The following is a 26,425-nucleotide window of genomic DNA, read 5'->3' on the forward strand; positions in this document are numbered from 1 at the left end:
AGGTCAGACAAGCTCCATAGGGAAAAGGGGGAAAGAAAGCTGAGCTCTTGGTTTGTCTGTAGGATCTACTTTGGTCATTGGATTTATTGACTTTCAGAAAATTTTGAACACCTGTTTTTAAGGAAAGGAGAAAAGGAGGAAGCGAAAGGGAGGGAGGAAGATATGGGGCAGGGGGGAGAGAGAGAGAGAGACTGAATTTACATAGTTAATTATTCTAGATTCGGAGAAAAAGACAAGATGTTTAAGAGATTGTTTGATCACTTCTGTCTTCCAGCTGTTTAGCCCTGCACTTTAATCTTCCTTTTTACAGTTCTTCCCAGTTGGATCATTTCAAAGGACTCAGAGTACCAGGCCCATGCTTCCCCGTGTCCCAGTGTCAGGCCTGAGATGAGCGCTTCTACACTCTTTCTGTTCTGATATTTTTGGGTAGCTTCAACTGACTGCTCCACTTCCTCACTGTGGACAGAGAAGGGAAATGAGAAGGATTAAGAAAAATGTCCAAATTATGGTTTTCTAGCTTCGACAACTCCATCCTGAGCTTGGCCAAGTCAATGTTTGTTCAGGATAGGGATCCTCTATATACCTAGTTCCTTCCCAGGAGCCTGGTAGGCTGCTTTATCCTGGGCATGGTTGCATGGCATTATTATTTGCTCACTGAAAGGAGGTGAAGGAGCAAGTTGGAAATGAGAGGTCCTGGGAAATAAAGAGACTTTAGAGAAAAGAAGAAACAAAAGTGCAGGCAACAGAAGACTCTCTTAGGATAGTTTCTTATTCTAAGCCTCCTAGGCCCTACCGCCTTAAGCTCACTTTTCTTGAAAGCTTTATAGCACCATCAAGTAACTTTCTAAAAGTCTAAGCATCTTTCTCTTTTTACACTCCACAGCAGTCAAACACACCCTGCCATGATGCTAGCTAGTTAGGGAATACAACAAATATTTCTGAGATCAGGAAATTTGGGTAGATTGGGAAAGGTGGTCTTTCTGAGAGTCCAAGATTCCTGACCCCATTTTAACAGTGTTGAGGTTCCAAGAAAACTTGAAGACCTCTCTGTTGGGTTGTATAGCAACACCCTACCCCAGTGTAGCCGATGACTGTTCCAAGCTTAGTAGTGGGGAATCTGTCCCCTTGCCGTCCTCCCAGGGTCAAGGAAACCTGACTAAGTCACACAGGGAAGCATTTGGGGATGGGAAAGATTCCTGTTTGACCCATGGTAGGAGGGACAGAGGGCATAGTAAAGGTCAGACTCTGGGTAGGAGGTGGCAGGGCAAAGATTGGTACAGGTTAAGATGACAAATGCCAGAATCTAGTAGCAGTGTTCTGAATATCCTCTACCAGAGAACTTAAAAACAGAGAAGCTCCAGTCAGGGTTATCCTGGCTACAAGAACATAGCCAAACCTTACTTTCATGAGAAATGGGATAGTATGGAGAAAATCTGGATGAAGATAGGTGAGCCATCTTTCTAAGTACAGCCACCACTGGCACCATGCATTGTAGCTCCACATAGCTTTGGGATTGGCTGTTGAAGTTCTGAGTAGGAGATCAGGAAGGAGCTGTCCAAGCGCTTGATGGAATCTACTGGAGAGGGAAAGCCCACAAGGGGAAAGCAGGAAGCCAACAACTGGACTCTTAAGCTCCTATTCACAGTGCCTGGTGGATATCTTCTGACCGTAGCACTTTATAGACAACCCAGTAGAAGATGTTGAAGATGAGGAAAGTGAAAGGGAAGACAGCACGGGAAATGGTGTCAATCCTCTTGGCCTGGTCCACGTAGAGTTTTCGCATGGTTTCTCCTTCCCTTAGAAGTGGGGCTGGAGGTTGGGGGCTATAAATGCCAGAACCTTCCATTGGACCTCCATCCCTTGCCTGCAGGCAGTGGCCCAGGCCATAGCCACGGAAATAAAAGCGACTTTCACGGATGATATCTTCTTCCTGGAATTACATGGAAGAAAAGGCAGAATTTGAGGTCACAGTTCTAATGTAGAAGAATAGAGACCACACCACACAAGTATCTCGGGTGATGCTATGCAGACAGGGTAGGTGGATACACAGGCTCATTGCATGCTTTTTTATGGTCACAAAACTACTCACGAGATAGATGTACGCTAAGCAGCTACACGTGGTACGTATGGTATAAGTTTATGATTCCATTTGCAGATAAGCCTTGAGCTGCCTTTTTAAAATGCGTAACATCATTTAGAGCCATCTAAAACCCAGGAAAGTGCCAACTCACTGTGAGAGGCACATCTCAATGTCAAGTTATCTCTGACTGGTAATAAACAGAATAAAGAGAACAATGAAACCTTTAGAAAGCACAGCTGAGATAGTTAGACTTGGAAACTTGACTTTAATGACTTCCAAAAGCTGAAGAATTATGTCTCCTTGTACATAGTATCTTTAAAAAAATGTTTGTCTCTGAAAATTCCAAAAGTTTTAAATAACCTAGTGGGTTATCCGAATCAGGGTAAAGCTGATTATGCTCTTGCAGATGTGTGTACTTCTAGGGTAACATTTATTACCCAATACACATTCCATTCATGTGCAGTACATGAATTCTGATGAACACATTAACATTGAAGAGGTAAATTTTATCTAAGCATTATGTAATGTAGCAGATTACACAAAGTTCATTTGTCCAATAAAAATGACAACTGACAACCTTAAGTAGCTACAACACAGCTGGGAGTCAGGAGGTAAGGCCAGAAAGATAGGTGGATAGAGACCTAGAGAGAGATGGAGAGGGAGAAAGAGAGGAAAAAGGAGAGAGAGAGAGAACCAAAGCTCCCGAGTAATCAATAGAACTTTAGGTTAGATGCAGGATACTGGATGCTTGGGGCTGGTGCACTGGGACGACCCAGAGGGATGGTACGGGGAGGGAGTAGGGAGGAGGGTTCAGGATGGGGAACACGTGTATACCTGTGACGGATTCATGTTGATATATGGCAAAACCAATACAATATTGTAAAGTTAAAAATTAAAAAAAAATTAAAAAAAAAAGTCTTTCAGGGCCTAACTCAGAGCCTATTTATTGTTGGTTTCTACAATGGCAACCCACTCCAGTATTCTTGCCTGGAGAATCCCTGGGACGGGGGAGCCTGGTGGGCTGCCGTCTAGGGGGTCACACAGAGTCGGACACGACTGAAGTGACTTAGCAGTAGCACACAACCTCAACCCCATTTTATCTCCTTCTAAAGGACACACTGCCATCACAAGTGGTGGTTCACAACCTGGAAATTAGACCTAGGACAGGTAAGTATATACTACAACCTAGGAATACTTCATTCAAAGATGGTTATAATTTTTTAAAGTATCAATGTTTATAGCAGTAAAAGCTTCAGCTATGTAAGAAATAACCTCTTCTGGGATGGTACCAACTATCTTCTCAGTTTGCCCAGAATTGCGGTCTTCCTGATACTTAGGACTTTCAGTACTAAACAGAATAAGGCACATGTATATATTGAATGGACATGACAGATATACATAAAACGTAGATAAAGTAGATTTTACACATGCTATGCAGTTAGAAGGACATCATAGGGTCTTTATCCTGGGACCTCTATAATTATAGTAACCCATTTAAAAGTGGCTTCATCAATGAGATGTTAGTGTGGTTGGTCCCATTAATCCTTGATTATGATAACACTAGAAGGCCTAGCCTGTCACTGGGCATCAGAGGTAGACAAGCTCAGGTCAGAGATTTGTCAACAGATCCTATCTCTTTCTCTGCCTGCTGCAGGCTCATACATGGGAAAGGACATCAGTCTGGCTCACCGCTGTGTCCCCAGTGCCTAGCACAGTGCTGGCATCTGATAGGCACCCAGTAGATATTAGTTGAATGAATGAATGGACTGATGAGCCACATGCGGAATACAGGACAGGGAATGGCTTTGTTCTCATGAAGCCAGCATCCTCTCAGGATCTCAAACTGAAGAGTCTACTCAGAAGAGAATCTTAGCTACAGAGTGCCTGGCAGAAAAAACAATTGCTTCTTGCCCTACCTCTGCACAATGGCCTGAGGCCCCTTAAAAAGAATGGCATAGTTGGCATAGGGAAAGGTCTCTCTAAGTCTGCCCACCAGACAGCCTTGCTACCCAATCCTTGATTTTGCCAGCCTCTGTGAAGAGAGTTGTACATGTGTGCATGCATGCTAAGTCAGTTCTGTTATTCCTGACTCTTTGCAACCCTATGGACTGTAGCCCACCAGGCTCCTCTGTCCCTGGGATTCTCTAGGCAAGAATACTGGAGTGGGTAGCCGTTCCCTTCTCCAGGGGATCTTTTCCACCCAGGGCTTGAACCTGTGTCTCCTGTGACTGATGCATAGCAGATGGATTCTTTACCCCTGAGCCATCAGGGAAGCCCTGTACATGTGTAGGCCAGAGGCAATTCACCCTTGTGGTGGTGCTTTGACCCTGAGTTGTCGTGATGGGGAGACCTCAGCTCTTTCGTTTAAGTTCTTTATACAACCTATCACCATAGGCCTTGGCTCACTTCACCTGTATTCTGTAGTTCATTTTCACACTGTTTCTTCATGACAGGTTGTGCTGGATCCATTTTATGGATGAAGAACCAAAGGTAAACAAAATTTCTCCCAAGTAAGTGAAAAATGTCCCTTGGACTGCAAGGAGATCAAACCAGTCAATCCTAAAGGAAATCAGTCCTGAATGTTCACTGGAAGGACTGATGCTGAAGCTGAAACTCCAATACTTTGGCCACCTGATGCAATGAACTGACTCCTTGGAAAAGACCCTGATGCTGGGAAAGACTGAAGGCAGGAGGAGAAGGAGACAACAGAGGATGAGATGGTTGGATGGCATCACCAACTCGATGGACGTGAGTTTGAGTAAGCTCCAGGAGTTGGTGATGGACAGGGAAGCCTGGTGTGCTGCAGTCCATGGGATCGCAGAGAGTCAGACATGACTGAGTGACTGAACTGAAGTGAAAAATGAGGGAGTAAATAAAATGAAGTTTTCTTTTGCTTTCCAGTTCAGAGTCCCTCAGACTCCCTGTTCCCCATTGCTCATCCTAATCCCTGTAGATCTCGAGCTAGAGGATAAAAGCATGGAATGTATTTGTTTGCAAAAAGCTCTGAAAGAGAAAGTTAAATCCAACTTTTGCTATTTCTGTTTCTATAGATCTAATTATTTTCCCTTTTCTCCAATCACAGTAAACCTAAAGAGAATTTTTTGGAACTATTTTTCAAGCTGGAAAAAGCTGTTTCCCACAGGAGAGGTAAAAAATGGCCAATAGTATAAGTCACCCTGGGCTCTTTAAAAAAACTTTTTTTTTTTTAACATATTGTACTTGTAGTTGGGGTAGCAAAGATGAGTGGACTAAAATTCAAGGGTGAGGGTCCTGAATTTGGGTATTGCTTATTTAGGCCACATTCAGAGGTGTGTGCGTGTATGTGCGTGTGTTGGGGAGGGACAGTGGAGGGTTAAACTCCACTTTGTGGCTTTCATGCTTCCCAGGTGGCGCTAGTGGTAAAGAATCTGCCTCCCAGGGCAGGAGACACGAGAGACACGGTTGGATCCCTGGGTCAGAAAGATCCTCCTGGAGAAGGAAATGGCAACCCACTCCAGTATTCTTGCCTGGGAAATCCCACGGACAGAAGAGCCTGGCAGGCTACAGTCCATAGGGTCGCAAAGAGTCGACATGACGGAGCACACTAAACATACTTGTGGCTTCCATGGCTGTTGAAATGGAGCATTTTTGTGGCAGATATCTATAGGGGAGGAGGGCTGGGGAACTAGAGAGGAAAGATATTCCAAAATCAAGCGGGGATGGGAATGCACAGTGTGGGAGATGAGTTGTGAAGATGGGAAGGATGGATCGATATTGAGTGATGTATATTGAAGTGAGGAGAGGAGATTGGAGAATGGGGAAGGGTCCTGGGAGATGGAAAGAGGCAAGCAGGGTTCTGGGACCAAGTTCCTGAGAGGATTGGGCAGTATTTTAAATTTCTTCCATTTCTCAAGTTATTCTGTTGATAATGGTAAAGCTTTTTCCTCTGTCCATCTTGAAAGAGAGCCCTTGCCAATAAGTCTGCAAAGATTGGCGGACTGGATTCTGTGGCTGCTGTGTCCAGAACCTAGTGCCAGGGCCTGTTGAGGTTATAAAAAATGAGAAACAGACCCTTCTGTGTGAGGCTTCTAGACTAGCTAAGAAGACAAAGCAGAAATGTCTAGGAAAAAAATAAGCTATCTTAGACTGTGACATGGAAGGAGACCACTACAAAGTGCAAATGGATGGTTGAGATTTGGGATTTGAGAAGAACAAGATGAAGTCTGGAGCTTGATGAACAGCTGGCTGACTTCTGGAATACTCCTAACTTGCTCTTGGCTAAGGGATCCTTGAAAATCCTATGGAGTCTCTCTCTCCCTTAAGAGGGCTCCTCTCAGACTGAAAATCGCTTCTCTAGCTGGAATAGCAGGGTCCAGAGAGAGGTTCTAGAAATGAATCAACCCTGTATCAACTTTTTCAGCCCACTCACTGACCTCCAGGATTTGGCTACATTTCTTCTGGGATAGCAATGACTGTAGGAAACTCAAAAAGGGACAGAACTAATGATACAGGTAATGGTTTTCAGGTTTTATCTACATTAATCAAAAGCCTGGGCCACTTTGAGGCAGGATCCAGGTGCCTAAGCAGGGCCCAGGCTACTGTTATAACTATGTAATAATTGAGCACTGATTATGACAGGCTTCATTATGAGGTCAGGATCACCCTGTATATGACCAGGAGGGGATAGGCTGTGGGCAGTTGGAGGTTGGAGAGGTGCAGGGAAGGAGGTGGGACAAGTGTCACCCTGGAGTAGTTCTACAGCGACTACAGCAGTCTTCTGTTACCAGGACACCAGTAGAGGCAATTTAGCTGGGAAAAGAAGTGTGGAACGGGTTGGCAGACTGTTCTTTTCTAAGGTAAGCATGGAGAAGGCACCAAGATTAAAACCCCTATAAAGATAAGATTTGGGTACCTGTGGGCAGGTTTGACACAACTAAAGAGGTGGGATCAGTTAACTTACAAAAGGGTGTATCTACTTTTCTTGCCCTTCTGCCAAATCCATGTTTTTCCCCTGAGCCTCTGCCTAGGATGCTGCTGCTGGATAGGAAAGGCTTTTAGGACTCTTGATCGGTCCTAGTCAAGGAGGTGCAGTTGTGGATCACTCCACTAGAGGGCGTGCTTCCCAGGCCGCAACTCAAGGACTGAAGCCGGGGAAAAAATTGATGAATACCGACGAACCACTAGATGAGACAAGAACACTGCCCTCAGCAGAAAGGGACCTTAGCAAGGAACATGAAATCCCGGAGGTAGCTTTTGAGATATTTTTAGTGCAGACATATGGTAAGGGTACTCCAGGAGCAGCTGAAATGGGAGGTGGGGCTGTTAGGAAGAGAGAAGAACCTTCGAGTTAGAGTGGCCCCAACAAGCTAGAGCCAGTTTGCTTAGATAGATCATTGTTTTCTTTCCCCACCCAGAGATCATATGTGCTTTAGTGCCTCCAGATTAGGCAGTAAACAGGGAGTTGGAGCTCAGGATAGGCCAGAACTCGGTGTGTCTGATGATTAAGTGAACCTTATGTAGCTCAGCAAAGGCGTTTAGTTTTGCTCATAACTGGGCACTTCCTTCTGTGACAGTGGCCCAGCACTTCTGTTGTCATGACAGTGTACCTAGCACCTATTGTCTGGGCAATGGGGTGGGGGGGAGGATGCGCTGCCTCTGTTGTCATGAGGACAAGATCCCTACCTACTCTGCTTCCCCAGGTGATCACAAACAAGAATGAGAGAAAATAACAACTCATGCCTAACGAATCTGATGCACCCAATGGAGACCAAGGCGAAGAAATGAAAGAGCCAGAAGATGCAAGTGGTAGTGTTTCAATTCCAGCTTAGTTATGGTGGGGACCCTTTATAATGCTCCCCTAGAAAGGCACAATGCCTGACTTGAATTCTTAACCACCAATCAGTATACGACAACCTGGGATACCTTCCTCCTGGGTGGGAGGAGAGTCAGGAGCAACCACTACTAATTCTCAAAGCAATCTCGTGGTAAGTCAGTCGATAAGGTTCTAATATTGGCTAATATATTGGCAGTGCTGACTATGCAGGGGAATCTGTCCATGCCCTTAATTTACTCTGCTAGACTGCCCTACAGGAATGAATGTCCCATTGGACAGATAAAGAAATGGAATCAAAAAGGTTAAAGTACTTAGCTTATTTGTGACCAGCCTGGGACTAGAATCCAGGGTTCCTGACTGCCTGTCTAGTCCTTGCAGTCTAGATTGAGTCTTGGTTTTGGGGAGGAGTAGCAGGAAGGAAGGAGTCCAAAGGAGAAAGGAAGTGGGCTCCTCCCTAGTTATGCTCACCATGCGGTGGCGCCTCTGCCTTCTTCGAAGTCGAATGAATTCCTTATGCTGACGAGAGACAAAATTGACAGCAGCGTACTCCAGCAGGGCAGCAAACACAAAGAGCAGGCACACGGCCATCCAGATGTCGATTGCCTTCACATAGGACACCTGCAACATCCATCAATGGAAGAGTCAACCTTCCTCGAGTTCTTTCACGGCCTCTTTAGTGGATTACCAGCCTGCATCAACTGCCTGCTATTCTGCAGCTTTATCCTGAATTTCTTCTTGTGTTTAAAGAAGCTTTCCTTGATATATCCCATTATCTGAAGGACTATGTCAAAAAGATCAGACCACCCATCATGCTTCACCCCTCTGCCCTCTTCACCCTCCACTTCCAGCTACTTTTCCTGCCTATACTGCTTTTCCTTCCTTTCTTTCTCCTTTTTGAACTTATGCTTCTGCTTCTTATTGTCCTTTTCATTCTTATCCTCTTCTGATTCTTTTCTTTGAATAAAAAGCAATGAACATGAATGCTGGATTTCTTTGCCTTCTGTTCTGTCCTAGGATAACACAGCTGTGGTGGTAATTGGGCAGGGTGTGTTATTCATAAGTGAGACATATGAGGACATTCGAGGCCTAGAAGGGAAAAGTCTTAGCCAAGATTACCCAGTGAGAAGATGGCACTAGGGCTTAAGGATTCTGGGCATCAATTCAGTGATGCTGTGAATTACCTAGGTTGAAGTCTCAATACCAGACTATGAGTTCCTTCCTTTCCTTCCTCCATGTCTATTCTTCCTTTGATCCTATGATTTTTCCCTGCCATTCTTTGCAAGAGACCCTGGTGAGGATTTGAAATGAGTGGAGAGCAGGGGCCTCATCTCTCACAATGAAAAGCAGAACAGGGTAGGGATCCCAATGGGGTGCACCATCCACCCCCTGCTATGGATGTTTCTGTCATTTCAAGAATGCTGGCTTCTGCCTATCCAGTCCCTAGTGGTCTCCTTTACTACCTGCCTTGGTAGCTTTCAGGTACCATCAGCCCTCTGTATCCATGGGTTCTGCATTTGAGGATACAGAGGGCCAAATGTAAGGGACTTGAGCATCTGCTGATTTGGGTATCTGCAAGGAATCCCAGAAGCAATCCCCCAAGGGCACTTGAGAGATAACTGTACTTTTCTCTCCCATTTCCTTTGTGAAGATTAAATGCTCACTTCTCTTGAAACAGGGTTGTGGCTGGGTGGGACCAGAGGGGAGGGCAGAACTCAGGTTTATGAAGTCCTTCCACTTCCTCAATCAGATCACCTCCTTACAAAGTTTTGAGTGGCTAAGCTCACCTTATGCGGTTCCCCAGCAGGAGTAGGATTCATGACAGGCAACTTCTTTCACCAGCCTCTGCTATGTTGGACATTGAGGATCTTGCACACTCCAGTTAAGGAGCAGGTCTCACAAAATCTTCCACCTCAGTAGCTCTTAATCAGGGCTGACTCCCACACCCATCTCCCCGCCCCACCCCCGACCAGGGGCATTTTGAAATGTCTGGAGACATTTTTGGTCACACAATTTTAGGGTGGTGCCAGCAACTGGCTTCTAGAGGCCAGGGATGCTGCTAATATCCTACAGTGCACAGGACACCACCCTTCCACCAACTCACACAGCAAAGAAAAATGATCTCAACCAAAATGATGATAGTGCTAAGTTGGAGAAACTCTGCTCTATTTCTTTAAGGGCAATTCTATTGAGATGATAGTGGTGGGTTGCTAGGCAACCCTGATTAAGCATCCCTTGGTGTTTCTACTTTGCCACCTACAAAGAGGGCCTCCTATTTCATTTACCATCTCCCAGTCCCACTGTGCCCCCAGGGATGTTAAGTAAGTGCTATGAAAATCCACAATGAGGTAATGACAGGGGAGGTCCATGAAGGACTTTGGATCATCAAAAGAAAAGGACACCTTAAGAAGCAGGAAGAAAGTCTTGTTAACAATAAGTGTCAACAATGCACCTTAAATATCTCTGGAAATCATCCACTCACTATCCTGGCTCATCTGAAGAATTGCAACAGCTTCCTAAACAATCTCCCTGCATCTCTGCTGGCCACTTACAATCTATTCTTCAAACAACAGCCAGAATTTTGTTTTCAAAATGTAAGTTTGATCATATCACTCCTCTGCTTACAACCCTTCAGTGGTTCTCCACTATCCTTCTGATATAGGCAGTGCTCCCCTCGGCATGACACCTAGCTCCTGCCTACTTTTTCAGCTTTACCTTGTCCCTTGCAATCTATGACCCTGCCATGCTGATCAATTTCAGTTGTCTCCCAAGGGGATCATCTCTTTCTGTGTGTCTCTCCTTCACCTTGATGATTTTTACTTAAATGTCCACTTTAGATACCATATCCTCTGAGAAGTCTTCCCTAATCATGCGGGTATGGGTTGATTGCCCCTACTGGATGTGCTCAGGTTACCTGCACCTGAGCATCCATCAAATATACCTGGCTCTTTCCTTCACTAGATTGTAAGCTCTTCAGTGGCAAGGACTATTTCTATCATGTTCGCTGTTCTATCTCCAGTGCCTAGCTAAGAGCTTGGCACATAGTAAGTATCTTTTGAATTAATGAATAGGTGGATGGTGTATTTGTCTCTGCTAGTTCTGTTTGCCCTCTTAGCCTTCTTTGTTACTACCTGCCCCAAGAGCTGTGAGCCATTTAGATGACAGGATTTTGAAAGAATTGGGTTCCTCTTCCCTGTTTCAACTTTAGGTCTAATCTGTCAGTCTCTAGTAGAAACTTCCATTAAGCCCTTCCATTATACACTGAACCAACTGGAAGTTGTACAGATAAAGAGCCTGGCAAAGAGACAATGATGGGTGCCTTTTGGAGCCCTAGCCCTCATAAAGGCAAAGATGGAATGGCTTCCAGTAGCATGGGAAACGGCCATACCAGTTGAGTTCCCTTACAAAGTGACCCTTGGCTGCTCTTATCCTGGACACTAGAATAGTACTGGGGGTGAGATTGCTGTTGCTTTCAAAAGCCCCTGATCTGGCCCCACATTTTCCCTTGGGGCTCCCATGAAATCTAATGTTGCACAAACTCAAGAGTGAGCAGAAGCTCTCTGACTTAGTCCCTTGCTCTGTGGGGCTGGCCAATGAAACTTTTTAGTTTAGGGTCTATGCCTGCGTACTTTGCCATTGGCCAATGAGGACAGGAAAAGGTCATCAACATAGAGAACAGACTTATGGTTGCCAAAAGGGAGGTGGTGGGGTAGGGAAGGACTGGGAGTTTGGGATTAGTGGATACAAACGGGTATATATAGCATGGATAAACAACAAGATCCTACTGTATAGCACAGGGAACCATATTTAGTATCCTGTGATAAACCATAATGGAAAAGAATATAAAGAAGAATGTCTATATATGTATAACCTAGTCACTTTGCTGTATAGCAGAGGTTGGCACAACATTGTAAATCAACTATACTTCAATTTTATATATATATATATATATATATATATATAAAAGGTCATCAAAATCTGATGAGAAGGTACCAAATACCACCCCCCCCAAACCAAACAAAACCAAACAATCCTCCAATAAAGTACATTCTTTCTATATGAGAAAACAGAATGATTCCTGGGAGCAGATGGATGGTGTTTGCTCACAGGAGGGGACTGGAGAAAGGAGTTCTCTCAGCAAGAATAAGGCATAAACTGAAGCAACTCCCTGAGTTAGAGGAGAATCTCCTTATATGGCAGCGGCAATAAACTAGGGCAGGGTTCTTAGGTCTGAACTACTTTTCTTCCTCTGGTCTTCATGCAAGGCCACTACCACAGCCTCACCTGGCCCTGTAGGCTTCACCTAAGCCCAGTCTGCCTCTCACAGCCTCTTCAATATCCTTGACATTTAGAAAACACACTTACAGGCCTACCTCAGAGATGTTGTGGGTTTAATTCCAGATCACTACAATAAAGCAAATAGCACAAATCTTTTGGTTTCCCAGTGCATGTAAAAGTTACGTTTACAATACACTGTAGTCTAGTAAGTGTGCAATAGCATTATGTCTAAAAAGACTATATGTATACTTTAATTTAAAAATACTTTATTGCTAAAAAGATGGTAGCCATCATTTAACAACTCAGGGTTGCCACAAACCTTCAATTTGTGGGGGGAAAAAAAGCAGATCTGCAAAGCACAATAAAATGAAGTGCCATAAAATGAGATATGCTTGTATAGGAAATTCTCTCTGACAATTTTCCCTGTGACACGATCCTAATCTCAGCTTTGTCACTGTCTGTCCCTAGAAAAACTTAGGATCATCTCAAAGGTTTCCTGGTGATTCAAAAATAATTGAGAGCACTACCAGCTGCTTTAGGCCTAGGTCCACTACCCAGTCCTTTCCACCTAGACTCCTGATAATTATAACAATAGCTAACATTTATTGAGTGATTATTATGTGCCAAACACCATTCTCTCTGTTAATACATTATCGTATATATTTCTTGCAATAACCCTATGGAAGAGGTAATATTCCCACGTTACAGGTGAGGAGACTGAGAAGGAATTTACCTGAGATCACCATTAGCAAATGATGAGGCTGGGACTTCAATAAAAATCTACCTGTCTTAAAAAAAAACTACCTGTCTCTAATCTCCTATTCTTAACAACTATTGCCCCACCACCCCAGTATATAGGAAATTTGTAAATTTAGTCTGAGTGTCCAGATCACCGCCTGTTTAAGTCCCCAGTAAAAGTCTTCTTAGGAATAAACACTGGGAGATATAAGATCACAGGGCCTGGTTTCCAACAAAACAGAGCAAGAGGGAATATATTCACTATAACAGCCATAAAAACTGTGTTGTTTTGCTTTCCATTATTTCTCCATGGCATAGTACAGTGCCTGGTACACAGTATGTGCTCAATAAATATTTACTGAATGAATGAATTTGCTTGCTCCCTGATCATCTCAGAGCCTTGCTGACTTTAAGGACATTGAGGTGATGACCTCTAAATTCTGTTCATGAAGACATGAGGCAGGGAAAACCTGGGTCCAGTCCCATCAGCACAAATCTCTCTGTGTAATCAAAATATCACCTGGCCCTAGAAAATCTGAGTCCACTGACTTTAATTGCTATTTGCTGCCTCAAAGTTTTCTCACCCCCAAAGAAGGGACATTGTCTCTAGAGCTCTTCATGATAGTATCTGATTTCTGACATAGTGAGAAACAGACGTCAATTTAAAATCCTTGTATTTCTTTGATTGTTCCTTGTGAAGCATGACCTTGAGAAAGTCATTCTATCTCTCTGGGCTGTAATACCCTCATCTGTGCCATGAGGCAATGGGGCTTTCTACTTGCTGAGGGTCTTTTGATCTTGGACATGCTAGTATTTCCTGATGAAAGTCAAAGTCAGCACTGTCTACTTATTCCCTAGCCAGACAGCATCTGCAACCCCAGTCTTCACACTGTTTGCAATGTTATTAGCAGTGTGTTCCAGGGGAAGAGAATGCAGGACACCTGCTCTTGCTTGACGGCTCTTCTCTACTTTAAATCCAAGGAAAATAGTCAGTGGGAGGGAATGTGGGAATGAATGGGAAATGGGGAGCTCTGTGGCAAGCAAGGTCCCTGGCATGTCTCTTCACCTTAGGCAAAGAGGCCCGGGAGCCAGAGCTCTGAGTTGTCATGGTGAGCACAGTGGTGATGCCTAGGCCCACTCGGGCAGGGGCAGCATCCATGTTGATCCAGAAGGAGACCCAGGACAGGATGACGATGAGTAGGCTGGGGATATACATCTGAATCAGATAGTAGCCCATCTGTCGTTCCAGGTGAAACTTTACCTCGATGCAGGTGAATTTCCCTGCAAGGAAAGAGGTGAGGTGTCAGGCCGCAGGTCCCCAGCCAGCAGCTGAAATTGAGAGGCAGGAGTAGGGCAGCCCTATCTCTGTGGGCCAGCCTCTGGGCACCTAAGCTGGGTCAATAATTGAGCCTTTCAAAGCGGTCCCAGGTCCCAGATGTATGTTTTGATGAAGCTCTCAGAGTAGCCAACACGGACCTGACCTCTTGCTCCAAGCACTTTAGTTGCCAGCAGAAGGCCTTCCCCATGACAGTACTGAAAGAGGATTAAGAGTGGGAGGACTCCAAAGCCAGGCTGTATGTGTTTGACTCCTGAAGCTTCTGCTCACTAACTGTGTGACCTCAGGTGAAACACCGAAGATTTTAAAGTTTCAGTTTCTTCGTCTATAAACTAGAATAACAACAATATCCATTCCATCACTGGGCAATTGTAGGAATTAAAGTTAGGTGATGCATTTGAGGTGTTGAACACATAGGCAGATGGTACTATTCTCATGATTAACAAAGCGATGAGCCTAGACTCCACTCCAGTCTCAGCATCCTTGCTGGTGTGTCCTGGGACCCCTGAAGCTCTCCAGCAATGATTCACTGAGATAAACACTGCCTGTGTCTTAAGCAAGTAAGAAGAGCTGGATAGCAAATATCTGGAAACAGTGTCCAACAGAGACCAGCTCTGGACGGTGGGCAGCGAGTTCCCAGACAGCACTGGGCAGCAGCGTTCTATTCCACCAACAAAAAGTGTGTTGGCCCTGGGCACATGTACCAAAGCTCTCCTCCTCTGACAGTCACCTTCACTTTACCTTGCTTCCCACGCCCCAAGGCTAAGAAAACACTAGCTTAGAGCTTCCCCTGGTAGTAGATGCTTAGGATAACCAAGGCAAAAAGCAGAGGATACGTATGTTGTTCTTTTATTGTGGTCTGGTCTTGCTGTTAGCAGACCTGATTCCTCAAGCTTAGTGATTTCATCAATGACTGACTAAGACTTTGTCATGTGTGTGATGCTGTGATCTCCCACTGTTGCCTGAGTCCACCTCACTTCATCCCACCCCAGGCTTCTAGCCATGAAGTGTTTTTGGTATCTGTATTTTCTTTCTTTCTTTCTTTTTTTTCTTTTTGATGATAGTGCTTTTGTTTTCCATGACAAAATGGATTATGACTTGTTTAGCATAGAAAAAATGTGAGAGGTAGAGAGGGAATAATAATATTCATAAACTGACATTTATCAAGCCCCTACTAAGTGCCTTGACTTTATATAGTTTATCTCATTTAAACCCCATAGCAACTCTTTGGGGCAGGTAAAATTATTATTTCCCATTTTACAGGTAGGGAACGGAAGCTCCTTTGAGATTATGTTTCTTGAGGGTTCCCAACTAGAAAATAGTGTGGCCAGTATTCAAACTCAGCTCTATCTGATTCCAAAGTTCTTGCTCTTATCACACTGCTTTAGAAACACTTGGTGCTATTTTCTTACAGGATTTTTTTTTTTTTTTCAATTACAGGATTTTTAAACAAATGCTTTTGGTTTGTTTCTTTCACCACAATAGAATCATTCTGTGTATACAACTTTAGATCTTAACCTTTTCCACTTGTATTTTCCAATGTTGATACGAGTGCCTTGAAAGCATCCTTTTAGACCTCTGGATAATATCCCAGCAAGCAGATGTGCTATGTAATTTATTTAACTTCTGCCCTATCGGTAGATATTAAGAGCAGTTCTGAGTTTTTGCCAGTATAAACAGTGACCAAGGAGCCCTCTTGGGGTCTAAAGTCAATATGATTTTTTGGAATATTTCCTTAAAATAAATTCCAAGGAGTGGAATTCCTGGATCAACAGGTAGGAAAAAAATTTAGGTTCCAGACTAAAGTTTCTTAGTGTGCCCCCTGGACCACCTGCATCAGAATCTTCAGGATTCGTGTTCAAATGCAGATTTCTGGGCATCACTCCAAGCACATGTAATCAGAATCTCTGAGACGTAGAACCCAGGAATCAATATTTTAACAGGCTCTCCAGGGAAATATGATGCACACCAAAATTTGAAAACCATAAGTCTATATACAAATTGCCAGTTTTTTTTTTTTTTCCTGAAAAAGTTTACACCAATTTCCACTCCCACCAGCATTTTCTAAGTTCAATGGCTCATTCCTCTCCCCAACTATCTGCACCCCTGCATACACAAACACATATTCATAGGCTTGCACCCAAAGCATATCAGCACACCATTGGAGGGACCCAGGATCTCCCTTCTTCAGCTTGTGGCCCCTATCTCAGCATCAGAGCTCTTCACAACAGCCAAATGGTAGGTGGAAATGAGGAACCTACAGCGATTAGGGAAGCTGCAAAAGGAAGGTGCTCAAGCTGGAAAAGCAGCTGCTCTTCATTTCCTGACCCAGTTTTCACACCTGGGAAACCATGTCAGTTCATGAGACTTGGGGACTGGAGACAGTGGCAGGGCGTGTGGACAGTAAGCCAGCTGGTGCCCTGAATTCTGTTCTCTCCTGGTTCAATGTAGTCATTGAATTCTCCCAGATGTAGAAATTCCTCACTTTCCACATGAAGTTGGCCTCAGGACAGGTGGAACACTCCTGCCACTCACTGACACAGGCCCATTTGTTCTGCAGCATGTGATAGGGACAAGAATATGGGCTTTGGTGGTGGAACATGGGCTTTGAATTTGAAATCAGTCATTTACTAACTGTGGGACTTGGATAACTGATTCAATTTCTTAGAATCTCAGTTTTTTCTTTCTGAGAAATGGGGCTGATCACCGCTGCCATAATGAGATAAGACATATGAGAAACTTAGCACGCCATCGGGCACAGATTGGACCTTCAATAGAGGCCAGCTGCCTTGCTCCTTTCCCTCCCATTTGGAGGCCCTTTGTGCAGCCCACAGCCAGTAAGATCCTAGTTTTTTTTTTACCTGTGTTGTAGTGCTTGGTACAATAGCCTAGATCCTTCTCATCCCGCAAGATAAACTGAGGCAGAGTCAACCCCTCGGCCACTTGGACAGCAGGAGCATCTTCCAGCCACTCAAACATGAGGTCATTCATAGTGTAGCCAACTGAAAGTGAAAGAGATGGCAGAGGGCTGCAGAGTGTGGGTGTTGGTTGGGGGTAGGGAGAGGATTAGAACTGGCAGGAAAGAACAGATGAGGACTAAGACCTGGGTTTTAGGAGTTTCATGCTCATCTGGGAAAGAAAAACCATTCTGAAGAGGGTACTTGATCAACTGCTTCATGTGCCCAGCCTAAGTGGGTAAATCAGGAAGACTTCAGATTCCTCTCCTACCTAGTTCTCAAGCATTAGAAAGTCCCAAAGATAAATTATTCTGACAGACCTAGAAAGCACATCAAGAGGCCTGGAAAGATGTCAAGGAACCCAGCTGGGAACCTCCTGCCCCATCTCAAACCCAGGGGAGTAAGCATGTGTACTGACCACATACCTTGAGCTGAGCCAGCCTTGGAGCTGGGGCTTCTGCCACCTCACTCCAGGGAGGAGAGAGCTATTTATACCCTGCCAGCCATGCATGGGCCAATGTGCACACCACAGACTCCTAGCCAGGGCCCTGAACTGGGGCAAACTGAGAGCTAACACCAAAAGCGCCAAGTTGCTCACAGAGAGCTAGAATTTTGTGAAGGCTCTTGCCACATAGATGACTATATTCACATGTTGGGTAGAAATGTGAGCAGAAACACAAAGGCTCACAGATGTCCAGTGTAGGGCCTTGGCCCAGAGTAGCTTTGTTACTTTAGGCAAGTCACTTCCCCTTCTCTAAAATGTTCCACTTACATTTCAGAGGAGGTAATGAGGACTTGGACGTGAAGGTGGTTTATGAACTCTAAAAAGCGGACCACATAGGACAAATTCTATCCATCACTATTACTATATGTTAGAAACAGACAGACAAGAATTTTCTGAGGATCAAATGCATAACTCCTGATCTCGCAGTCTCACTTGCCCAGGAGATGGCGAAGAAATGGACATGGGCGATGTCCAGCCTTGTCATCCTTTAGCTTCCCTGCACTTGGGACAGCCGCTGCAGGCTGTCACCCTATGCCCTTGGTAGCTCTTGGCTGACCTTGGTGCCCTGGGCACTGTCCTATGCCTAGAACTGTCCTCTCTCACTTCTCTACAAAAGTAATCTGTACACACTGCTATATGTAAAATAGATAAATAACAAGGGCCTACTGGATAGCACAGGGAGATATATTCAGTATCTTTTTATAACCTATCATGGAAAAGAATCTGGAAAATAATACATATATAATGGAATCACTTTGCTGTACACCTGAAACTAACAAAACATTGTAAATCAACTATGTGCTGTGCTGTGCTCAGTTGCCCAGTTGTGTCTGACTCTCTGCAACCCCATGGACTGTAGCCCACCAGGCTCCTCTGTCCATTCTCCAGGCAAGTATACTGGAGTGGGTTGCCATGTCTTCCACCAGGGGATCTTCCCAACCCTCAGGTCAAACTCAGGTCTCCTGCATTGCAGGTGGATTCTTTATTGTCTGAGCCACCAGGGAAGCCCAACAACACTGGCATCAGTAGCTTATCCCTTCTCCAGGGGATCTTCCCAACCCAGGAACTGAATCGGGGTCTCCTGCATTGCAGGCAGACTTTTTATGAGCTGAGCTAGCAGGGAAGTCCAAATCAACTATACTTCAATAAAAAAAAAAAAAAGTTGCCTATGTTCACAAAGAATCAGGGTTCAAAGACTGCCCCATCCCTGACAACTCTAGATGTGTATAGGCATCTTGAATATGTTAACTCAAAGGAAGTAAAGGTAGAATTACTGCAGGCACTGTGAGAGGGAATGTATCTCTGGACACAGGAGGTACTCCTCAAATGGCATCCAGCCCAAGCACACTGGTATATAAGGTTGGGACCTTCCCATCCCCCGGCCCTATAGGGCAGCCAGACCTGCAAATAGCCAGGGAATGGAAAAACACATTAGACTGGGTGTTCAGGAGCTCTGGCTTCTAGTCTTCCCCGGGCCAAGATCTGACTGTGTGTGTTTGGGGAAGTCCATCCCCACTCTGGGCTGCCCTTCTCCTGTCTGGAATATCATGGCATGGGGTTGACTAGTTGGTATCTCAGGCATCGCTCTGTGACTTTCTAGGGACACTTACAGCTCTCCAGCTGCATTGTGCAGGTCTGGATGTCCATGGGGAAGTTCTTGAGGTCCATCGGGCAGGACAAAATGAGAGTCAGCCTGGCAGGGACAGGAAGAAAGAAGTCAGGCTGGCTGAGTGTGGCTCAGTGCAGCACAGGGACCTCCCCCTACCCCGCAGCCTCTGCCCCTTGCCCCGAGTTCTCCTGGCCATCTACCAGCTGCACCTGATGCTGTAGAGCACGTTTCCATTCTTGAAGATGCGCAGCAACTTGTTGTCTGTGGTCACCTCGTGGAAATTGGCCCCTTTCTCATTGGCAAAGAACAGGTCTGGCTTCCAGATTGAGTCCAGCATGGAGGGATCGAGGTCCAGCGAGTCATCAGGATATTCTCGGTAGGCCAGGCGTGGATCGTTCCACTGCTGTCGCAAGAAGACATTCACCCGGTAGTCCTGGGAGGGGGCAAAGATGGGCCCATCGGAGGCAGTGTTATTGCAGGGACTAGCAAGCTTACCACAGGAGGGCCATGAGGAGGAAAATGCTGGGAACACATCTCAGGGGAAGTGCGCATTTTCCACTGGAGAAGGAGACAGGCTCGGGCTGATACGGCAAAGATGGGAAGGGAAAAGACATTTATTAAGCTCTTACTATGTGCCTGAGTCTTTGCTAAGCACTTTCTTCATATGCATCATTTTATTTAAATCTCACCTCAACCCTGAGGGGAGAGTGCTGTTATGATTCCCATTTTACAGATGAGGAAACTGAGACAAAGAGAGGTTTAAGTAAATCTGCCTAAAGTCATACAACTATTAGATGGTAGAGTCTGAGATTGAATGCAGGTTTTTCTGATTAAAAGCCTGTGCTAGTCATCACGCTATCTTCCAAACTCGACCATCTGCTGCTTAGGCTAGTCTGCCTTTAGCCACAAAAACCCTGGGCTGGGGAAAGATAAACTCCTAGTGACCACCTTTGGACATCCCATGGCTTTAGCCATGACACTGAAACAGGGAGAGGATGGCAGAGGAAAGACTGGCTTGCTATCTGGTGGGCTTCTCCCATTCACACTAGAGAGGAAGTGGGGGGCATGGAGATGCTTTACCATGGTAGTCTCGGTGACGGAGCCAAAACTGTTGATGAAGATGTTGCAGGTCACATTCACAGGTGGGCCTAAGGGTAGCAAAGCACAGCCATATTGGTAGAGCATTCCAGGAATCTGGGAGAAGATTCCAAGACTGCCTCTCTGAACTGGAGGCCAGGGCACTGCTGGGAGAAGGCAGTGTCTGGCACACAGACCCAGGGTGATGGGGTGGGGATGCTCCTTCTGAGCTGTGAGTGCTAGACCTGTTCCCCAGCCTCCTGGCTCTAAGGTAGGCAATGGGGGTGGCTCAGTGTCCCCAAAGGGAGTGGGGAGGGGGAGGTTTTGTAGGATGAATACTTCTTACCTTTAAAATTAGGCCGAATCCTGGCATCATACCCAGATGTTCGCCCCATAAGCTTGTCCAGGAAATCAGAGGGGGACATGGGCTGGGACGCCTTGGTCCCAGGTTTGACTTCCTCTTTTGCCAAGGCCACTCTGGAGAGGAGAGAGTTAATCACTGAAATCAGTTGTGTATGCATGTGTGCTAAGTTGCTTCCATCATGTCCAGCTCTTTGTGACCCCATGGACTGTAGCCTGGGGCTTCCCCGGTGGCTCAGCGGTAAAAGAATTCACTTGCAATGCAGAAGATGTGGGTTTGATCCCTGGGTCAGAAGATCCCCTGGAGGAGGGCAGGACAACCCACTCCAGTATTCTTGCCTGGAGAATCCCATGGACAGAGGAGCCTGGCAGACTACAGTCTGTGTGTGCTCAGTCATGTCCGACTCTTTGCAACCCCATGGACCATAGCCCACCAGTCTCCTCTGTCCATGGGATTCTCCAGGCAAGAATACTGGAGTGGGTTGTCCTGCCCTCCTCCAGGGGATCTTCCTGACCCAGGGATTGAACCCAAGTTTCTTATGTCTCCTTCATTGGCAGGCAGGTTATTTACCACCAGTACCACCTAAGAAGCTGGAGATCAGTTATATTCTACTTTATTACAGATCCTTCACTTCCCTGTTCCCACCCCACTTTGGCTGGTCTCCATATCAGTGAGGAGATTAGGAGATGGGTTTCTGCTTGTCCACTTGCAAATGAGAAGAACAGAAACAGCCATAAGCCAACACAGCAGCTCACTAGTCAGTCCTAGACAATTGCTTTCACATATATTAGATCTTTTTGCTCTCACAATGCTCATGTGATGGGGGCAAAAACTGTTATTTCCATTCTACAAGTGAGAAAACTCCTTCCAAAGAAGGAGTGATCTGTGGGACTGTAAATCAGTGCAGCCACTGTGAAAAACAGTATGGAGTTTCCTCAAAATATTAAAAGTAGAACTACCATATGATCCAGCAATTCTACCTCTGGGTATTTATCCCCAAGGAAACAAGATTACTATGTTAAAGAGATATTTGCACCTCTCCCATGTTCATAGCAGCATTCTTTGTAATAGCTAAGACATGGAAAGCACCCAAGTGTATATCAACAGATGAATGGATAAAGAAAATGTGATAAATACATACATACACACAGTGGATGGAGAAGGCAATGGCATCCCACTCCGGTACTCTTGCCTGGAAAATCCCATGGATGGAGGAGCCTGGTAGGCTGCAGACCATGGGGTCGTGAAGAGTCAGACACAACTGAGCGACTTCACTTTCACTTTTCCCTTTCATGCATTGGAGAAGGAAATGGCAACCCATTCCAGTGTTCTTGCCTGGAGAATCCCAGGGACGGGGGAGCCTGGTGGGCTGCCGTCTATGGGGTCACACAGAGTCGGACATGACTGAAGTGACTTAGCAACAGCAGCACACACAATGGAATATTACTTAGTCATAAAAAAGAAGGAAAATTCTGCCATTTGCAGCAACATGGACAGACTTGGAAGGCATTATGCTAAGTCAAATAAGTCAGACGAAGACAAATGCTGTATGATCTCACATATAAACATGGAATTTAATACATAAATAATAGATAGATGGATGGATAGATAGATCAGTCAATCAACTACCAAAAGAAGAATGACTTGCCCAAAGTCTCACAGCTGAGGCCTCATCCAGTGTTCTCTTTCTGATGGTGTCTTTTTTTTTAATATAAATTTATTTATTTTAATTGGAGGTTAATTACTTTACAATATTGTATTGGTTTTTGCCATACATCAACATGAATCCGCCACGGGTATACATGTGTTCCCCATCCTGAATCCCCCTCCCACCTCCCTTCCCATATCATCCCTCTGGGTCATCCCATCTTTTGGACTCTGATGGTGTCTTGAACACACTCAAACATGAGTGACAGAATTAATGTAGCTGTGGCCACACTTTGTACATCTGGCCTAGCCAAGGATGGGAAGGGCTCAAGGGCAACTGACACCCCTAAGAGCTGGTTTCTGTTGTTTGGCCTTCATGCTGATCTCTCAAGGGCTAGGACCCAGCTTCTGGAGAGGGCAGTTTGGCTTCTGCTCCAGCCAGAAGCTACATTCTGAGCTGGACCTCGGTCCAGGCAGCTGCAGGCAGATGAACTTGCCTTCGCAATACTATAGGCAGAAAAAAGCAGGGCTCTAGGAGCAAGGGAAAGACTCCCAGTAAAGAAGCCATGCTGCGAAAGTCAACTCCCATCTTATCTCCCTAAGAGCTTCATTTCAAGGAAGGGGCCAGTGTGCTTTGGCCTAAACTAGAGGCCAGCCCTCTTCTCCCCTGACAGGTTCTCCCATATGCCTGCTTGTCTGCTTACCAGCCAATAGCTAGACCAGGGACCAGGAGTTCAGCAAGGGCTTGAGGGCAAGGGTGGAGCTGAAGCTAGACTCTTGGCTGGGCCCTGTGCCTCCTGCTCCATCCTGCTGTCATCCCTAAAGCCAGCTCCCCTGTGCTGGGAGTTGAGGTGACTACTGTCCTGGGTCTGAGTCTCCTTTGAGACAGTGGGCTCCTCCTTCCCAGTAAATCTATGCACCTGCCAGTGACTGATATAGTAATAAAAATAGCTGAGGCACCATGCTAAACGCTTTATCTAGTAGAGTTCTCACATGAGTCCTCTCAATAAGTACCATTATTATCCTCCTTTTATAGGTGAGGAGTGCAAGATGGAGCAATTTGTTCATGATCATACAGTTTCTAAATGGTAAAGCCAAGATTCCCACCCAGAGCTCTTGACTTCAAAACTAAGCCTATCCACAGAGGTAAAGAACAGACTTTTGGACTCAGTGGGAGAAGGAGAGGGTGGAATGATTTGAGGAATAGTATTGAGACATATACATTACCATATGTAAAATAGATAACCAGTGGGAGTTTGATATATGACGTGGAACCCAAAGCTGGTGTTCTGTGACAACCTGAAGGTGTGGGGTGGGGAGGGAGGTGAGAGGGTGTTTAGGAGGGAGGGGACACATGTATACCTATGGTTGATTCATGTTGATGTATGGCAAAAACTATCACAATATTGTAAAGTAATTATCCTCCAATTAAAATAAATTAATTAATTAAAAAAAAAAAAACCTAAGTCTATCTACTGTAGTACTAAGATACAAGCAGCCCCAGGCAGGCTGCCAAGGAACCAGAGTTGGGGAAGGTCAGTGGCAGCCTCACTCTGACCCCTAGAGTCCTGCCTTCTCAAATCCTAAGAGCAAGAGGAAGCTCTTACCCTGGGAACAGAGGCCACCTTGGCCCTGAGCAGGGGTTGCCAGAGCAGGTGGCTTAAGCATGCTCTGAAAATCCAAGGAGGCGCTGGTGCAAGCAGAAGTCGTCCGTGGCTTCACCATGGGACGTCCACACTGGCCAGGTGCTGCTGCTGGCCGCCTGCCGTCTGCCCCCCGCCCCCAGGGAGGCCACGTGGACCTGAGTGTGGAGCAGCCAGAGCCTTGCCACCGTCCTCAGCTCCAGTCTCATGTTATCTCTCCCACTGGCCCCAGTCCCAGGACTGGCTGTGAACTCAGCTGTCTTGGGCCTCAACCCCCGTGGCAGCCCATCTTTTCCAGGGCTACCTCATTTGTGGACCTGAGAGCAGAGTCACGGTGTGTAGACTCTCCTTTCTCCCATTCATTCCTGGAAAGTTCCAAACACTGGCAGGACTCAGGAGGCTCCAGAGCTGGAAACCTTTCTCATGGAAGGCCCTGGGGTGGGGTAGGGGGGAGAACTCCAATTCTGTTATTGGGTGCCCAAATGACCTTGGCCAGGTCACCTGCCCTCTCTAGGCTTCAGTTTCCATAAGTTCAATGAAGGACTTGGGCTCAAGACTTTCTAAGGGCTAACCTTGCTCTAATCACCAAGAGGGCTTTGCTGCCACCAAAGCCTGGGCCTTAGTATAATTTCCCCTCCATCAGGGCCAGCAAATGCCAGCTGGGTGCCCCCTTCTGCCTGCATCCTCATATCAGCTCCAGCTGAGCTACCATTGCCATTCTACTTTGGGCTCCTTTTCACTCTGAAGAAGTTTATTCCCTCCCTGCCAATCCCACTGAATCCCTGCCTGCCTGCCCACTCGTGTCTGCCAGCACATGAGAAAGAGGCTCCTCAGAGGCAAGCAGTCCTGGGGTGCTCCCTGAATGAAGAGGAGGATGATATTGCGGTGGCACTCACCCACCTCCACCTTGGGAGGCACTCTTCTGACCAATTCAGCCCAGGGCACAGCCATCTTTCCTCCAGCATCCCCTGTCCACCTAGCTTCCCCTGTCCACCTAGACTGCCCCTGCCCCCTGCACCAGCTAATGAGAAAAGTGGGAATCGGTGGGGGGGGGCATTTATAGGGAGCCCAAAGCTTGTCTTGCCCCAAAGTCCAGGAAATGATGGCCACATAGCACCACTCCAGGGAGCAGCCAGGTGTTCCCTGGGCAGGGTAGGGAGAGTGCAGAGGGGCCAGCTTTGATCAGCCCGGCTTCATCCTAATGTGGTTTGGGGAAAATCCTGGCTCGTTGTAACCTTTTGGGTGAGCAGCTGGCAGAGGTTGGTGTCATTTTTAAGGATTTGAGGAGCATGTGGTCAAGTTGGGAGGGAGATAGGGTTGGAGGGCAGGACAGATGGCTTCTGTTCAGGGGCTCACTCCTAGCCCCTACCCTGACCCAGGAAGCTCTCACCCGCAGAAGCCTCCCCATCACCTCTGGGGCTTTGACATCCTTCACAAAAGGCTCCTGGGATCTCAGTGGAGGTGAGTGAGTCCGCCTCTGGAGCCATACTATCCATGGGCTTTTGGCAAACTTCAAGGAAACTCTGCCGGAGCCCCAGTTGCCCCCCTCCCCAGCCGGTGTTTGCATGCATCTCCTTCTCACCCCCACTCAGCTCACCTGAGGAGGACCTGCCCTGGCAGGGTCCAGAGGAGAAGGAAAGAGAGGGTAGCTGGAACAAGAGTTGTCATCCTGTGGGGACCCTGGAGTCCTTTTCTCAGCCTGGCTGCCAAGGTGAGAGGGGATACCCGGGGCAGGAACGCCGAAAGTACAGATCCTTCTTCCTGCTCAGGCCGCTCTCGCAGGGAACCTGAGGGGGGCCGGGCTAGGAGTGGCGTGCTCTCTCCCCACTTCTCTCTTCTTTGCCCCGTCCCTCTCAGTCAGGGGGCCAGAACTATTCCCCTGGAAGTGATCCTGACACAGATAACCCCACCGGCTCCTGCTCGAGCTCGCCTGGGGCTCCGGAGGGCCTCAGCCTGCCTGCCTGCCGGGGTGCTGAAGGAGATTCTTTTTGGGAAGCAATCACTCTCTAAACCCCGGAGAGTCTTGGAGGAGATGGGGGAGGGAGACTGTATGAAGATGTTTCCCTCCCTCCCACCTCCCCCTGAGATGCACCCTCTAGAAAGCAGCAATTTAAAGGCACAGTCGCCGGCAGCTGGAGTCGGGTTCAGAGCGAGTCCGTGTGTGTTGTGTGCCGGGGAGGAGCTTGGGCTGCCGCTGCAGCCTGGAGAGGGGCCGGAGGTGCTCTGTCCAGCTTCTAACTCTCGGGCTGGAGGAGTGCCGGCAAGCTGCCTTGCTTCCCCCACCTCCCCAGCAGTTTCCCTTTTAGCCTGGAGCCAAGCGGGGGCCAAACTCTAGTCTTAATGATTTTTTGTAAGGGGGAGAAACGACCTGAGAGGGTTTAGGCA

The 26,425-nt window shown here is 46.4% G+C and overlaps 1 protein-coding gene across 1 annotated transcript; it reads right to left on the reverse strand.

Moving 5' to 3' along the window:
* Positions 1–52: 52 nt before the first annotated feature.
* On the reverse strand, positions 53–26,126 carry GLRA4 (glycine receptor alpha 4). The gene is made up of 9 exons (XM_027534716.1): positions 25,638–26,126; positions 20,736–20,866; positions 20,393–20,460; positions 19,522–19,745; positions 19,314–19,396; positions 17,103–17,243; positions 13,972–14,186; positions 8,361–8,510; positions 53–1,930 (listed from the first exon to the last, which is right to left on the reverse strand). Exons 1-9 carry the CDS (start codon positions 25,706–25,708, stop codon positions 1,640–1,642), a joined length of 1,374 nt encoding a protein of 457 aa, XP_027390517.1. The 5' UTR covers positions 25,709–26,126; the 3' UTR covers positions 53–1,639.
* Between the last annotated feature and the right edge of the window lie 299 nt (positions 26,127–26,425).

The sequence above is a fragment of the Bos indicus x Bos taurus genome, chromosome X (genome assembly GCF_003369695.1).
Source record: "Bos indicus x Bos taurus breed Angus x Brahman F1 hybrid chromosome X, Bos_hybrid_MaternalHap_v2.0, whole genome shotgun sequence".
NCBI lineage: Eukaryota > Metazoa > Chordata > Mammalia > Artiodactyla > Bovidae > Bos > Bos indicus x Bos taurus.

Excerpts from the sequence above, each read along its gene's own strand:
- GLRA4 (XM_027534716.1), bottom strand. The coding sequence starts at position 25,708 with ATGACAACTCTTGTTCCAGCTACCCTCTCTTTCCTTCTCCTCTGGACC. Across the intron at positions 14,187-17,102 it reads TACCAAGCACTACAACACAG|GGAAATTCACCTGCATCGAG; the intron begins GTAAAAAAAAAA and ends CTTTCCTTGCAG. Across the intron at positions 8,511-13,971 it reads CCCGGGCCTCTTTGCCTAAG|GTGTCCTATGTGAAGGCAAT; the intron begins GTGAAGAGACAT and ends TGGATGTTGCAG.